Source organism: Natrix helvetica (genome assembly GCF_964273705.1).
Source record: "Natrix helvetica genome assembly, chromosome: 1".
Lineage (NCBI taxonomy): Eukaryota > Metazoa > Chordata > Lepidosauria > Squamata > Natricidae > Natrix > Natrix helvetica.
Genome location: NC_138548.1, coordinates 248,055,000 through 248,071,475, shown reverse-complemented (window position 1 = coordinate 248,071,475; position 16,476 = coordinate 248,055,000). Strand labels below are relative to the sequence as shown.

The 16,476-nt window shown below is 38.5% G+C and overlaps 2 protein-coding genes across 11 annotated transcripts in view; one reads left to right on the top strand and one right to left on the bottom strand.

Moving 5' to 3' along the window:
* Positions 1 to 6,895, top strand: part of UNC13D (unc-13 homolog D) — a 62,156-nt gene extending 55,261 nt beyond the window's left edge. For 3 of the 7 annotated variants that reach the window (XM_081935769.1, XM_081935772.1, XM_081935770.1), the window contains one exon: positions 2,126 to 6,883. In XM_081935769.1, the coding sequence (XP_081791895.1) occupies positions 2,126 to 2,232 (107 nt within the window). In that variant the 3' untranslated portion in view covers positions 2,233 to 6,883. Of the gene's footprint in view, positions 1 to 2,125 lie in introns of all 7 variants that reach the window. The other 4 variants (XM_081935771.1, XM_081935773.1, XM_081935767.1 and 1 more) reach the window with 3 other exon arrangements.
* Positions 6,896 to 8,112: 1,217 nt separating this feature from the next.
* UNK (unk zinc finger) overlaps positions 8,113 to 16,476 on the bottom strand; it is a 59,096-nt gene continuing 50,732 nt past the window's right edge. For all 4 annotated transcript variants that reach the window (XM_081954209.1, XM_081954211.1, XM_081954212.1 and 1 more), the window contains one exon: positions 8,113 to 14,623. In XM_081954209.1, the coding sequence (XP_081810335.1) occupies positions 14,468 to 14,623 (156 nt within the window). In that variant the 3' untranslated portion in view covers positions 8,113 to 14,467. The remainder of the gene's footprint in view (positions 14,624 to 16,476) is intronic.

Here is a 16,476-nt window from a genome sequence, read left to right as displayed (position 1 = left end):
GACTATTTGCTTTACTAGGATCTTTTTTCTTGTTCCACCCACAGGAGAAATGACATGCAATTCTCTTTTAATTAGTGGGTTAAAACTTGATTTAAGCTTTGTGTTATTAAACTGAGAGCGGATATTTTCCAAAGATCTCACTAGATAACAAGTTTTAAATTCTTAGCACCATTGGCTTGGAAAGATAAGCTGATTACCTATTGCCTCTGCAATTGCAAAAACAGTTTTGCCTTCTTGAGCAGCAGATAAGGTGGTTTCCCATTGACAGGGATCGAGATTTCATTTCACCCTGACTCCTCTGGCCATGCTGTGTAAGTCTTGTGCCCACCTCCTACTTCTCCTCAATTGCTTTAGGGGGTCAGTTTTGCTGCTCTTTCTATATGATGAGCATGTTTCTTCCCGTTGGCTGAGCACTGAAGAAGTGCTGAACAGAGTAGTACAAGGATGAAGTGAAGTGAGGATTAAGGCTTGCACTGGCCTTTAGAGAAAGATAAATCCCGGGCATTTTGCAAAAAGTGATTCCAAATTGCAGATCACTATAGCATTTTTTCTTCTTAGCTCTTTCACTCTTTTCCAAGTGACTATTATAAATCCCAGTCTGTATCAGTGGTTGCTTTCGAAGTTTCTTAAGGTTCATAGAATAAATAGAAATTTCCTGTGGTTCTTGACTCTATGCATTTTAAGTCCTTTGCACTCAAGACATTAGATTTGCAATTAAATCTCACTTTATCCACTCCTTTAAGAATATGTGTTAAGATTCTCCCAAGCTGAAACAAAGATTAATTAAGACTAAAGGGGATCAGAAGGGAGTGTTTAAGGCTAGAGGAAGAAATCGAAACAACTTTTTAAAAAATCCTGCCTTGTTTTCTATATGTATTGTTCACTAATGGCCATTATATTAATACACATTTTTCCACCAGTAAATATTTCTAGTTTTTATTTCTGCAGAAGTATTTTGCCCAAATTATCTCTCTCAATTTTTGTAATCTTTTCGCAACTGATATCCATGTAGCATATATAACTAATCAAGGGCAGAAGCAACTTAGAACTAAGGAGAAATTTCCTGACAGAACAATTATTTAGTGGAACAGCTTTGCCTTCAGAAATTATGAATGCTCCAACACTGGACGTTTTTAAGAAGTTGGACAACCATTTGTCTGAAATGGTAGAGGGTTTCCTGCCTGAGCAGGGGGGGTGGACTAGAAGACCTCAATTTCCAACTCTGTTATTCTGTTCTGTTATATGCTTCCACAAGAAACCTAGCATCCCCACTCAAAACAAATTGCACAAAAGTTATGTTACCTTAAAAGACTTTTCTATAGGAAGAAGAAGAAAAAATAGGCAAACAGATAGGAATGTGCAGAACACATATAAATACAAATTTCTAGTGAGTTATGCATAATAATGAATGCCAAATTGAACAATGCTGTTCTCTTGGGATTGCATGGAAGAAAGAAAAGAAAAGTCATTTTTGCACATAGAAGCATAGGGCTGGAAGAGACCTTGGAGGTCTTCTGCTCCAAACCAAGCAGGAAACCTTATACAGTTCCAGACAAATGGTTGCCCATGTTTTTCTTGAAAGCCTCTAGCAATGGTGTACCCACAATTCCATGAGACAAGCTGTTCCATTGACTAATTGTTCTGGTGGCCAGGAACTTTCTTAGTTGCAGGTTGGATCTTCCTCTGACAAGCTTCTGCACATTGCTTCTTGTCCTGCCTCGGGCACTTTTGAAAATAGACCCCCCTTTTCCCCATGACAACCCTTCAAGTATTGGAAGGGGGCTATGATGTCGTCTCTCAACCTTCTCTTCATTAAGCAAGACATATCTAGTTCCTTTAGAAGTTCATTGCATAGTTTAGCCACCAGACCCTTTCTCATCTTTGTTGCTCTTCTCTGCGCTCTTTCTAAGGCCTCAGCATTTTTTTTTATCATGGTATACATTAAAAATTATGCAGTAAAACTCTTGCTCAGAAGCCTCTAGACAGCTTCTCCGCTGACAGCTGGGTAATGAACAATGGAACTTTTTTTGGCAGGAAAATGACTTTGTATTAATTCTCTGAGAAAACTATGCTATAGCAGTACTGCTATACCTCAGTGAACTGCAGATCGTCTCTTCCCTCTTAGGCGATGACATCCTGAAGCTTCTGGGGACCCGCAAAGGAGACAAGGAAGCACAGGCCTTTGTGAAGCTACGCAAACAAAGAGCAAAGTATTCCAAGGAGCTGGCATGAGGCAGTCAAGCAAAATGGGTGAAAGCACAGGTTGAACCAAGGTATCACAGAGGTTCTGCTGCCATGGCAACAGCTGATCACACTGGAAAAGTAGGAAGCCATGAGGCTCTTGTTAATCCTCCTGGTGGCTTTGATGCAACAAACCAGACACTGGAGCCTCTTTATCCATGCAAACTGAAGCTGCCGGTTGTGTTTCGATGAACAGTTGATCTATTTTCATCTAAGAGACAACAGGAAGGACCCATTCCACTCCCCACTCCATATTCTTTCTTTGCAGCAGGAGTTTGAAAAGAGGGGAATGTCGGGAGCTGCTGCAGGCTGTCGCGAGCTGATCTATGCCCATCATTATGTATGCAATGCCCCTCTGCTGGGAAGAACCAGGCTGCTTGAGTAGCGAAGCTTGTGATGAGCCTCTTGTGGAGCTTCTGCAGGAATTTTTTACTCTGTGCTCCAGATGGCACGGGAGAGGGGCACCCAAGGGAAAGGGAATAAACATTTTGGAGGAGGAAAAAATGGGTGTATTTTCTAGCCTGTTACAGAGTCTGGAACTGCCTTCTGCTTGATTTAAAAAAAAATCAAAGCTTTTAAATCAAGCAGCTTGATTAAAAAAAAAAAACCCTGAAAAGCTGCCAGTAACAGCTCCCAGGTCTCTTTATATCCAGGGCACCGTTTTCATAATTGCAAAGGCAGCTGAGCAAGGTCTGCAAAACCCTTGTGGTTGAAAGCAATGGATGGATGAATAATTATTGTACAATCCTCTCCTCTACCAACAGTACTGTTCTTGCTATAGCTATAACCTTATAGTTTTGTCTTAGGGGGAATCACTTGGGCCCGATATGACACATTACGAAAGCAGAGTTTTGGAGGATGAGGGCAACGAAACGTCTTTGCTTTCACAGCGTGAAGGAGAAGTCATGCTGCTGTGAATTAGTTTCTGGTAAATAAATGCAGGAGCATGAAAGACAATATTGCAGAAATACATTTCAGTTTTTCAAAAAGTTTTGTCATGTTTTTCCTGGGCCGGGACCCCTGTTGCCATGACAATATTACAGCTTCACATGCTCTTCCTTCTAAGAGGGCCCATTTCCATGTTCAAAATTAAACCAGGTTTCCATTAAAAAAGAAAGAAAATAACTACGGTAAATAGACTGAAGTTCTCAGCTGTTTTTTCCCCCCCTCTTCCATCAGAAACAGCAAGACTACAAAACGATTAAAAAAAACCAGGGCATGCCGTTTCACCATGTGAGAAAGCAATCTAGGCCTCAGGATTATGGAAGGGGGGGAGGGGGAGTTCAAATCCTCGTGATTGCTGCTTCAAGTATGTTGAAGCTGTCATACTTCAAAGATTTTTCACGGGATTAGAAAACAGCATTGCATATTTGTATTCTTAGGTTCAGTTCCCTTTATCCTCTCCACTCCTCTCCACAAGAGTGTAGATAGGGCTACTCAGACCTGAAATGCATTTGAGAGTATTTAAACATTCCTGGCCATAACTAGAGCCCATTTCTCACTAATCAGATTTAGGCAGGTCAAAATGTATGGCTCTAAACCACTTTATCTGTGAAAGGCACTGGAGGCAGATTTGTTCCAGAAAGACCTGCTGCCTAAATAGCTACAGATGCAACCCGAGCAGATGTTACTATTTTTCTGGGAATAAGCATAGCCTAGCAGGCCTCTTCTGATTCGGAGGCGAGCAGAAGTGTGGAGAGCACAGCTGGGCCTCAGGGTTCATACCGCTTAAGAGTCATCTCCTTACTTGCTCCTCATAAATAAATTTGTTTTCAAGCTAAGATCACAGCTGTGCATTGCAGATGTGACTTCCATAACTCATACGTTGTGCAAAATGCTTACCTTTAGGTGGTCACAACCCCACGTTTCCTTGTTGCAAATATAACTTGTTCCTGCTACTTAATATTTTTCTGCCATCGGTGAGACACTACGTTTGCATCTTTGCCAACTCTGGGACATCCTTACTGAAAAGTTCAATCAGCATCAATAGCTCTAAAACAAAAGTGTTATACTAGGTGTTTTATTTGCCATTTCTTTCTAAAATATAAGACAACATGTGCCCCATGGGATCATTGTTTCAGAGAGATTTCCTTATCTAAAAGAGAAACAGATGACTAAGGGTGGGCCAAGAAGCAGTGGGAGGAGTAGCTGCTTCTGATTTCTGCCAGCTTCCCCATTGAGTCTCCTTGAGGAAATCTGGCAGAGAACACCAGAAATCTTTAATCCCTCCCCTACCTAACGTAGCAGGCAGATAATGACTCTTGCTGGGTGGGGGAGGGAGTGAAGAATTGTGAGATTAGCCGGGAAATTGTCACAATGTTGAAAATGAAGATCACCCAACCACAATAGCAACCAGTAGCAGTGTAGCAGCCAAATTTCATTCCTTAGGAATCATGGGTCCCAGATTTTGGATGCATTCTGTAAATAAGCCCATTTGGTGTATCTTGGTTCAAGAATTGCCCAAAATGCATAATTCTGTCTAAATATATAATGGGTTTTAGTAGGATATAAATGGATTCATTGGGTTGCAACCCACTTCATTGGGTTGCATTATCATTTTTAATGTGCCAAGAGACTTACCACTACTTATGTGCATATGAAAAGTTAGGAATCTCCCTAGCCTCAAAGTGATTCAAGTTATGCTTAACATTTCATTTGTAATTCAACTGTCAGTTTACCTTGCACAGAGAAATCAATTTTAGGCAGTTTTGATGTAAACCACCATGCTGAATAATTTGGCGGCTTTTAAAACATGATGCATTTCAGATAATTTAAGAATAAATTAAATAGCACTGCAACCATTCAACCATCTGTCAAATACAGTACTATACCTCTTACTGAAAATGTTATCAATATGTGTTACTGCTATGTCATCTTTAATCAATTACTGATTCCTAAGAAAAAACATCCTAATGCATGAATGCTTGGCTTATGCAGGAGCTTTTACAGAGAAAACCTGTCAAAAATATTTCGAAAAGCCAATTGTTTGATGTCTTAATGGGGAGAAAAATTCTAAGGAACAGAAACTTTCCTCAGGCAAAGAAATGATGCTAATAATATGGTTCCATCTATAGATTGACCTGCCATGGTGCTAATTATTAATCTTAGCTGACTTTTAGGCCATCAAGCCTATCATTTGTTCTCTCTGCAGCAACTCCTTTTAAAAAAAATAATGCTACAAACACCCAGTGCAGGTGATTTTAGGAATGAACTATTTTAGCCAAAACAGCAGCAATTTCAACTTAATTTTGGAAGGGGAGACCATGGGAGAGATGGAAGGCTTCCTTCTCTTCTGCCCCCACCCTCACCCCTCCATAAGAATTTGCCAGAGTTTTGGGAAGACAAGGAATAAGAACTTTGTTCCTCTAACAGTTTGGATATCTCATTTTCACATCCACCTTGAACCAATAATTTTGCTTTTTTTTTTAAAAAAAAAAAAGTCAGGTTGGATGTATTTTTCTCAATTAACTTCCAGATGTGTTGGGATTACAAGTTCTAGAAACACCTGGAAACACAATCAGGAGAGTTTGGTGTAGTGGTTAAGGTGGTAGGCTAGAAATCAGGAGACTCTTGAGTTCTAATCCTGCCTCAGACATTAAAGTCAGCTGGGTGACTGAGACAGTACTTGCTCTCAGCCCAACCCACTTCACAAGATTGTTGTTGTGGGAAAAAGGAGGAAGGAATATTAGGCATGTTTGCCACCTTGAGTTACTTATAAAGTAATACATGCAGAATAAATAAAAAGCGAATGAATGAATGAATGCCCCTTCATTTGCATTGGCACTAAGAAAAGGTTAGGGACTGAAAAGATTGATGTCCAGCTACTTAAGAAATGGAGTTGATACTGTCCTGCTTCTTTCATGCTGAGAATTTACTTTAAGAATTGCAGCTGCTCAATAGGAAGTAAGCAAACCCGTGGTATTCTGACCTGCTGCAGTCCTAGCTTTGAGAATGTGAAACCATTATAGAAACAACTCGATAATTTCATACTAATTTTGTAGTGCGGTATTTTTAATTAGCCCTATTCCGTCTATGGAGATTCTCAATCATTCAGGTCATGGTTGTCCCAAAGGTGCTTTTTCAAGAGGCAACTGGACTTTCTTGTTTTTCTTTGAAGACATTTCGTTTCTCAGAACTGAAGAAGTTTCTTGGATGACAAGCGAAATGTCTTCAAAGAAAAACAAAGTCCAGTTGCCTCTTGAAAAAGCACCTTTGGGATAGCCCTATTCTGAGCTATTCCATGAGCTATATTAGAATGAATGCCCCACTGTCCAATCAGCCACCAGCTATTCTTAGCCTTGTATGAAATGGGACCATATTCATCCAAAGATGAACACCTTAAATCTGAGTCATTACAGACAGAAATATAAAGACTATCTGGACAAGTGCAAATACAAATATTATGGAATGTAGCTCAATCCAGAGAAAGTTACTGTACTGCATCTAATTTTACTGACTCTCAAGTTACTTATGATTGATTTATCCTGCTGATATCAGTAAATCTCAGTATGATTAAATATATAATTGCTAAATTTCTATGATGGAGCCTTCAGTTTTAAATCCCGATCTTAAAATTAGCAGAATTATTTAAGCAACAATTGTCCAGCTCATATGAAGAGACAGATATTACAGTAATCTGTTTATTAAACAGGCCTGCCTTTGTTTCCTTCCTTCAAATGTGATGGGAAGATAGATGGGATACCAGACTGGAACAAAGAAATGTGAAAAATTCCTGGTTAATATTGTTAGCAGTTTTTAGCACCATTATTTACCGTTGGATGTTGAAAAGCTGCTTGAGTAAACTTCCAGAAAGCCAGCATCTCTACTCACCATTCTGAGACCTTCAGACTAAGTGTTCAACAGTCTGCAATTGTCTCATCTTCAGCCATTACAAAGTTTCACTAGAGTCAACTAGTGCTGGGTCACGGGAGTGCTAAAATTGCTGCCCCTCTCCATACTCTTATTTTTATTGCAGGCCAAAAAAAAAAAAGGGGGGGGGGAGTCAAAGCCATTGCTATTGGACCAACTTCAACAAGACCTGCCTGAAGGCACAAAGCTGCTATGATGAAGCCCAAAACCAGCCCACTCCCAAAGCCAATAAAGCTCTAATGTCTCAAACAGCAAAACAAAAATGTGTGATTTGAGATTTTAGGCAGTTGAATGAAAGAAAACCAGCTCACCTACTTTAGTACAGAATCTGCTGCATTTCAGGAACAGTACCAAAGTTATGACAGTGTGAAGAAAACAAGAGAAGCACCAAGGAGGAAGATTTTCCTAGGTCTAGAATTCCCACCCACCCCCGTGGACTCTTGGGAATGGGAATATTGGCAGGAATGACCATTTTTTTAGAATGAGAATTTAGGATTTGAGAAAAAGCCCAAGTCTCTTTTAATTTTGTCTTTATACCATAAACATATTTTTTTATAAAAACATCCTAAAATCCTATCATCTGTATTATACAGAATGGGGAATGAATTATAGAATACAATATTAACTCATTTTAGTATATGAATACAATATTAACTCATTTTACTGTACACTGTCTTCAGAATTCTCTAAAGCCATATTATGGTTTCCATAGTATCAAAAACTAAAAAGGTGACAGATAGGTTTCTTGACATACAACCCACAAAATACTCTTCAGGCACAAGCTCTGTCAAGCTTTGCCATCACTTACTATCTTATTTCTTTTCTGAAGTTTGAACAGAAAAAAACTGTTCTAGTGAGATACTTTATCAATAAAATGCAGGGAATTGTTCCTTACTTCCCTACCTTCTAAATATGAAGTAAATACCCTCTTAAAATCCAAGTGACACAACATGTACATACATTCTAATACAGACAAACATATGCACAAACAAAATGGCTACCTTTTTTTTCTTAGCAAAAAAATAAAAAAATTTATTGACTTCTAGAAAATCCATCCTGCCTTTGGAAATTGTGACATAAGATTGCATTTTGTTTCAGCTCCACATGCAAATTCACTTTGCCAAGAAAGAGTGTCTAAAATTAGGTTTCTGGACAGCCAAACACACATATATACAGAGTACAAGAAAGAACAATAGCTGAAATCACAGTTCTGCATTACAGTCTATAATAATGTAATCAAACACCACATTGTACACACCATCTATTATTATTATCTTTTGGCTGACTTCTACACAGATTGGAATAGCTCTCCCTCCACCAGCTACCCTCCCCACCATGGAAAATCCAAGGAAAGTGACTGGTCAAGAAGTGCCACCATAAATACTGCAGTGTGTAGTTTTTAAGAATTTATATTGTATTATTTACGTTCTGTTTAAAACACTGGAAGCTACAAAGTGGGGAAGCCCCATAGAGATTTTTGATCCATAAGTCACCAGATTTTAAGAACACTTCACTTATAATACCTCTAACCAGAAACATCTATGTTCTCATTGAGTTACTTCAAAGGTTGATATACTGGGGGGATAGGGGAAGAATTAAAAATTATAACGAAGAGACTTCCTCACACACACTGGTTATAAAAGGAGCTAATGTATCTCCTATATTTAGGAAATAGTTGCAAGGCTTCCATGTAGCGTCTTTGCTCTGCTCTCTCTTTATGACTGAACTGTGATTTTAAAAAAACAAGGTGACCCACATTAGTTTTGAGTTTGTGCATTTCTCTTCAAAAGTTCTACTTTTGAGTTTTGACTAATTATATTTTTGTATTATGTCTGAACACAAATCTGCAGTTAACCTTAGTGAAAAAAAGTAACTAGTTTCTCAAGCTATATTTTAATGATGGTTTGTTTTGATTAACCACAATTAACATTAAAGGCAGTTGTAGAAGCTGTGAGTGTTTCAAATGGATGTAAATGAATTCAACTTTCTTTTCATACTTGCACTGGAGAAGAGGAAGAGGAGAGGGTAAGCACAAGCAAGGGGCCATTATCTCTTCTATTGGAGCCCTGCAGATGTGGAGCAATGCTTGACTGAAAGGTGCAATCCCTCACCTTCACAAAACCATTCATCTTAAAATGAAGGAACATATGTGGGCATTTAGAGACTTCCCTATTAATTCTTCAATTAATCAACTATCCTATACCTCATATTGTAGGTTTAATGATCTATTCTATCTGAATAATGTGGATTTTGCAAATACAATATTCATTTTTCTCTTATTCAGAGCAAGACAAAAATGTCTAGTTTGGATTAGTGAATAATATTAATAGCCGGACCTCCAACTCCATAAGACCTTTGGACAGTGGAAATACATTACATTTTTCTAGTTAGGACTTTGCTCAAAAACCAGAGTTGGGAGATGAGAGGCTTTGTGCTCAAATGTGTGGGGAATTCCATAATCCAAACACAATTCCTTCGGCATTTTATTAGGGATGATTTAGTCACGAACCCAATTTTTGACAGGCAGAAGCTATAGAATCTGTTGCTTTAAAAGAGAGGAACTGCGCAGATCCTCTAATGGACAATTGCTGGCAGGATAGAGCAGAATTGCTCTCAATCACCCCAGTAAACAAAACTGCCTATACAGAAATTTAATACAGAATTAAATCTTTAAAAAACAGAGAAGCCATTTTTGCTTTTCCACTTGATAACTAATAAAACATTCACATTTCAGGTTATTTCACTTTCAGTATTAAAATTCATAGAAATCTAGCATTTTTTTTAAAAAAGTGCTTTTTAAAAGAGTGGGATAGAGATATACTTGCCCTTCTGATTCCTGGGTTTAGATAAAACCAATCTACTGTTATATTCTCTTGCCCAAGCATAATACTGATATCAATTAGGCAGGTGAAGGGGATATAATTGGATAAGAATCTGTTAAGCTATTTATAAGAATGGGGGAATTTTTAAATTATATTCTTTGGTCCTTCAAAATAAGACAGACAGAGTAGGTTGTGGCATGCATGTAAATAGCTGGCTTCACACACAATTTCTTTTTCACATTCCACCAGCAAATTTGCCAATGGAGGTGGGGATAGGAATTGGGTAATCAACAATATTGTACAGAGTTGTCACTTCTTGGAAAAAGATTTTTTTTAAAAAAAAAATCTAAATTTAAGTGACACCAAGTGTATTAGTGACACACTTCCTAAAGAATTCTGCTGAATTTAATAAAGCTATGGCAATTCAGGATAAATCAGATCATCCCACAAAGTCAACAATTCACTATGGACAATCACATAGAAAGGCAGAGGAAGCAATAAAACACAATGTTTACAAAAGTAAGTGTTACAAATCAGTCACCACCAGAGAGCATCTGCAAATGGCTGTAATTCTGTATAAACACTATAGACCCGATTCAAAGATTTTATTTCCTATTATTTTTAAATTAGTTACCAAAATAGTTTAGTACATTTCCAGCAGAGTATTATTTCCCCATAATTTAAATGTATTGTATCTGCATGTATTTTTTTTAAAAAAAATGTTCACATATTTTAAACAAACAAGCTTTCTTTAAGACTGAAGCATGTTTCCTGACCACGGAGACCAGGGATGCCTCATGGCACAGACATTCAAAGGCTATAACCAAAAACAACACAGCTACAAGAGTCAGCCAGCAATGTCTCTCCATACATAAAAAAGCCAATTAAGTGTTTTTTTTTAAAAAAATGAAGAAAACAACAGATACTAGTACAACATACACATTGAAAAAAGCAGTTTTATCAAACATAAAAGTTAATTTAAAAAAACCCTAACCAGAGCTGCACTTTGAGATTATCTGGGAATGCATATTTAACCCCCCCAAATATAGAAGGGCGGAATTATGGAAGGAAATCTAATGATGTACTTGAATTACATATGGAAAAACTATCTTGATGGTGAATGACTGGATCCCTCTTCTGAAAACAGGGTTTCCAGTGCTTTTTTTCAGGTTAGGGAAAAGTGGGTCAGCTACTGCAAACAAAGCAAAGACCGGTGAGCAAGGGAGTGAGATTAAATTCTAAATATTACACTTTTACACATTAAACAACTCCCAGTGCAAAGTGGCAGATTAGAGTCCTAGACTGGACTGTTGCTTTTCATCGTCTGAATAAGAACAAACTGCAGTGAGAGCTCTATCACTCCGGGACAGTAGGACAACACATTCACTGGATACAAATTTTAAAACAGAAATATTCTATTCCATAAATTTCAGTGAAAGTCAGTTGGATTTACGCCCCAATATCATTTTTTTTTAGAACTTAACACACATAATCGAACTATCAACATAATCAGTGAGTTGACACTTCTTTGTAAAACACTCTGGAGAGAGTGCACATGGATTCTCAAAGGAAGTGATTCTGATGCTGCAATCTGAAGCACATCGGCTAGGAAGCAGGTTCCAGTGAATTCAGTTGGGCTAAATTCTGTGTAAACATGCTTAGAATTATTCCGCATGTTTTTGGCTTTTTAAAACTGATTTTTAATAGGATCTGCTTAGAGCCTGGACATTTAACTCATGCTGACCCACAAAAGCATGAGAAATAAATGGCTACTCCTGCAAACCCAGCTGATTGTTGCCTGGGACTCAAGTTACTCAAGACAGTTAGTTAATTTCCATCTGTTTTAAACAACAAGCCAAACTTATGTATTCCTCTGGACCGGATGCACTGCATCCAGAAAGTGGATAATAAGAGTGGTCATTTCAGTCCAAGACAAAATATTGCCCATATTGTCTGATGTATGTATTTGTTTAGTAAGTCCACGACAAGGAACATGCTTAGAAATTCAGACATTTTAGTCATTTGGGGATGATATACACTATCTTCATTTGAGTTGTCTGCTGGCAGGTACCCAGCCGGAAGGGGAATTTGTACTTACCAAGGGAGTTAATGGTGATGCTAAACTAAGGGTTAAGTTAGGAGATACTTTGTGGAAAAAAAGCAGAGCAGTAGGAAGGAAAACATTTCTCACTGGTATAAATGCCAAAATAGAGGTGCAGGAGAGTAAATACCCATCTCTTCTCCTCTCCTGTCTAGAATCATTCTTTGGATTCTCCAAACACCGTATCCTGTGCAGGCTCAAAAAATATTCCCATCCCCAAGAGAATGGTCACAAGAAGGTGACTAGTGAAACATGGGATTAACATAATTGATCCCCGAAGAACACCTAATGTAGATGCTCAAGGAAAGCTTAAAAATTTCAAGGAAATGAGAAAATTTCCTAGTAATAAGGAAAAAGGAATGTATTTTGGAACTGAAGCAGTGTGGTTTCTGAGCATAACTTTCCCTTCTCTTTCTCTTACATGTGGTGAAATTTGGCCCTTGTGGTATTCATGATAAATCTATCACAATAAATTAAAGTGGATTAAGAGAGTTAATTCCTAAACAGCTAACTAATCGCAAAGGAGGATGGTGTGACATCTCACATTCTTCATCAATTTTTATCCTGTTGCATTCACCACTTCTAGTTATTTATGTTGTGTGAAAAATGGAAAACTTGCGTCCTGCGACCAAACACATACAAGGGCTTCTAAGTGTTCGCAAAACTGTCTTTTTTCTGTGTTTTTTTTTTACCATTATCTCAGTATTTTTGCAGAAATTACTAGTTTAGGGACTCCAACTTTTGTTCCGTTTGCAACTCTAACAAAGGTCGTCAGCTATGCTACGTAAACCTTATCAGATCCTTTCTTGTATTAAATATGGATAAAGATAGGAAAATAAACCTCATTGCTTATGACAGGCAGATAAAAATATAGCCAGTAACTATCTTCTCCATGACATTCTGTCCATGTTTGTGTTGGTGACAACTTGCCCTAAGTTAATAATATGAAGTGCTGCACAGTTCAGGAAAGGTGATTTTGTGGTGCAAATCTGCATCTTCCCCATTTATGAATGCACAAAGGGCCATCCTTCTCTGAACTATAGAATAGTGTTTGCTTTTAACTACAACACTTGTAACAGCACCATTCATAGATAAGAATGATAAAGGAAATGTGTTGATTTGTTTCTTCCTACTGGCAAGAAATACCAAGCATTCAATACTAAACAAGTTAGGTAATTGAGCCAAGCACAGCCCACTATGTATTGCAATCTGTAATCTGGGTTTTTTTTTAAAACCAAAATGCTCAATTTCTGCAGGGAAGCAAAAGCTAGGAAATTTAATGGATTGTAATTTGTTTGGTGAGTTATAAACTTCTCTTAGACAGACCAAAAAGACTCCAGATGGCTCCATTATTAAAGCCTGATTCTGAAGCCCTTCTTTACTTCCATGATAATGCAGTTTACAAATTTGAACATTTCTCTTTACAAGGTTCCACTCAAAAGTGCTACTGAAGTTTCTCAAAGTCTTACTGCAGAGTAATGCTGATGAAAAAAAGTATGTTGACATTGGCCTCACCTCTACAGTGTGTTTTGTGTTTTTTATTCCTTGGACAGAATTAAAGAAGTATGCAAAATGACTTTCGAAGAAGGAAATTTTAGTTTTCCAAGAGAAAAGTCAAGAAACTTTCACAATATTGGAGGCCACAAGAATGCTGAATAATTGAGGCTCATAAGCAGGAACTACTGACCGGCACGGGTAAGATTATTATGGCTGCATAAAGCCTGTGAAAGAAGTGTTTCAGAAAGCACATAGCATGAAGAAAGCATCGCTCTTCCAATTGTTAGAGCAAATTAATCTTTTGTAAGATTTACTCAGCAGCTTTGAAAGCCATTCCTGAAGTGAGCATTGCAAAAGATACAGCTGCTTTAGCAATTCAAAGAAAGATGCCTTGCCTTTTTGTGCATTGCAAAAGAGTTGCTTCAAAGGCTTTGCACACCTGTAATGGTTGTGATACAAATAAAAATACTAAATATTATAGTATGAAGGAAGGAAGTGAATCAAAAATTTATTTCTATCTTTTCTCTTCCCCCAAAGCCCAATCCTTAGCTTGGAAATCACTTGCAAACTTTCTTCATCCTCCCTCTAAATATCTCTCCAGAAAAAGCTAAAAAAAGATTTTTTCCTAAATAAAAAAGGGAGGGAAGAGAAACAGATTTTGCAAATGGCCCTTTGATCTATATTAAAAAACTGCTCTAAAAGTCCCTAATGTGTTAGAATTCATGGGACTGCATGGGTGGGGAGCAGGGATCCTTTAAATGGGAGATGCAAAGTATTAAAAAAGTGCTCTGCAACTAATATTTTGTTTTTATGTGTGTGTGTGTGCATACTTACATATATACACACACATTCACACACAGATATATATATATATATATATATATCTGAAAAAGTTTAAAAATTCTATGTGATATGCTAAACAAATGTCCTAGTACAGTCACGACTGGAGAGCATGTGGCCTGTTGGGATGGCAGATGGGACATTCACCCTCCTCGGCACATGTTTCACACAGCACAGTGTGTTGGCACGGTAGTACCACCCGGTTCTCTTCCTGGCACTTGAGGCATTTCACCGACTGCATCTGAAACACTGCCTGAAAAGAGAAGAAGTGGGATGGGAGAAAGGAGAAGCAAAGGGGGGTTGTTAGTAAAACTGAATGACCCTCAATGACAACTCTTCTACGTTCAATAAGCAACTACTGAAGGAGCCAGAGAGAGTCCAAGGGGCTGGAGGAGGGGGACTCAGAAGGATATTTCATTGTCCAGTTTTCTATGTAGCAATCCAGTCTTGTGGTCTGCCGGCGGCCTGCGGAGCTGGCAGCAAAGTCAGACAATGAGGAGGTTGGGGAGGAACATGGGCCAGTCCTGGAGTTTGGGGAAGGTTCGGACGAGGGCTCTGCGTCGGAGGCAGAGAGGGGACCAGGGGCCATCTGGGAGTTATGTGCTGCCTCTGGAGCCTGACATCAGCGAGGCAGAACAACAATGTGAGTCTGTTCCCACTGTGCGCATGTGCAGAGCTTCCAGAAGGCAAGAACGATTAAGACAAAAAGGGCGACTCAGGAGTAAGGCTTGGAGATGATTGGCCCCTCCCATAAGACATAAAAGAGGAGCAAACGGACGTGAGCCTTTGCAGGAAGCAATTTTGTTCATTCTGTTCAGTTCAAACTTTGAGAAACTCGGCTTGACTCTGTGCTTCGTTTGGCCTTGCAAAACTAATTGGCAATTAGGTCTCTGGCTGCGTTTCAAGGGAGATAAAGGTAGGTGCTTATCAGCCTTACCCTGAAAGACTGTGGCAGACTTGTCAGATCCTCACAAACTGTTTGTGACTCATTATGGGTTGTGAATGAACATAATTCCCAGCCATTTAAACAAACAGAGGGGTTTTTGGGACTAAGCGTGTGATTTATGCTTTATCAGGAAGCCTAGGTCAGAACATGGTGTTCCTCTAACTGGGGTAGGTATCCTCCTCCTCCTTCTATATCCTCTTTCCGGAACTTATTTTGCAGCTCAGCAGAACTGTCAAATAAATGGACTCCCTTGATATACTAACCCCTCGATCCAGGAAACTATTAAATGAAAAATGGCCTGATCTGCAACCATAAAAAATACGAGAGGTGGGCAATCCATTGCCAGCATCCGACTTTGGCATTCCCTCACAACCCATAAAATATGGTAACAATTGCTGGGTTTGATTATGAAGTTTTTGCTTGATTTGGGGAGCTTTGTGCTGCCTAAGTGAAAATGGGAGTAGAAACACCCTTCCTCCCCATAAGGTTAAAAGTCACCACTGGAAAGCTACCAGCAGCTTGGGAGACTGAGTTACTACTTCATGATGTAGAATAGGTTACGGACTACTGCCAAGAATAAAAACAGACTGGCCAGACTGTTTTTATTCAACAGATGACTGAATTTATCCTCATCTTCCTCAACTCCAAACAAAGTAAGCTAAAGGCTGAGGGGAAAGAAAACGTATACTGTAGACTAGTTACAGTTTGGGGTGAAAGAGGTCCATAATTTTCCCCATGTTTTTCCTACAGTATTTGCACTAACTAGACACTACACTAAAATATAATAGAAGAACTGGACACATTTTTTGTAACAATACTTTTTAAAAACTATTGACCAATTTCCCTTTTCCTTGCCTTTAGTCTCTTAAAATAAGGGCAGGGAAACCAAATAATGCATTGAGACTTTAATCATTGCAGGTAGTCCTTGACTTACAACCATAATTGAACCTGGAATTAGACTTAGGTTGTTGCAGTTGTAAGTCGAGGCACCAGGGGATTGTTCTTTTTATAAAGGTTGTTAAGTGAACACTGTGGTTGTGAGGCAAACACAGTTGTTATTAAATGAACATGATTGTTAAATGAATCCATTTTCCCCAATAGACATTTTTTGCTGGCACCAAGAAGTTGGAAACCAACCAAAAATGGTGCAAATCAGGGTG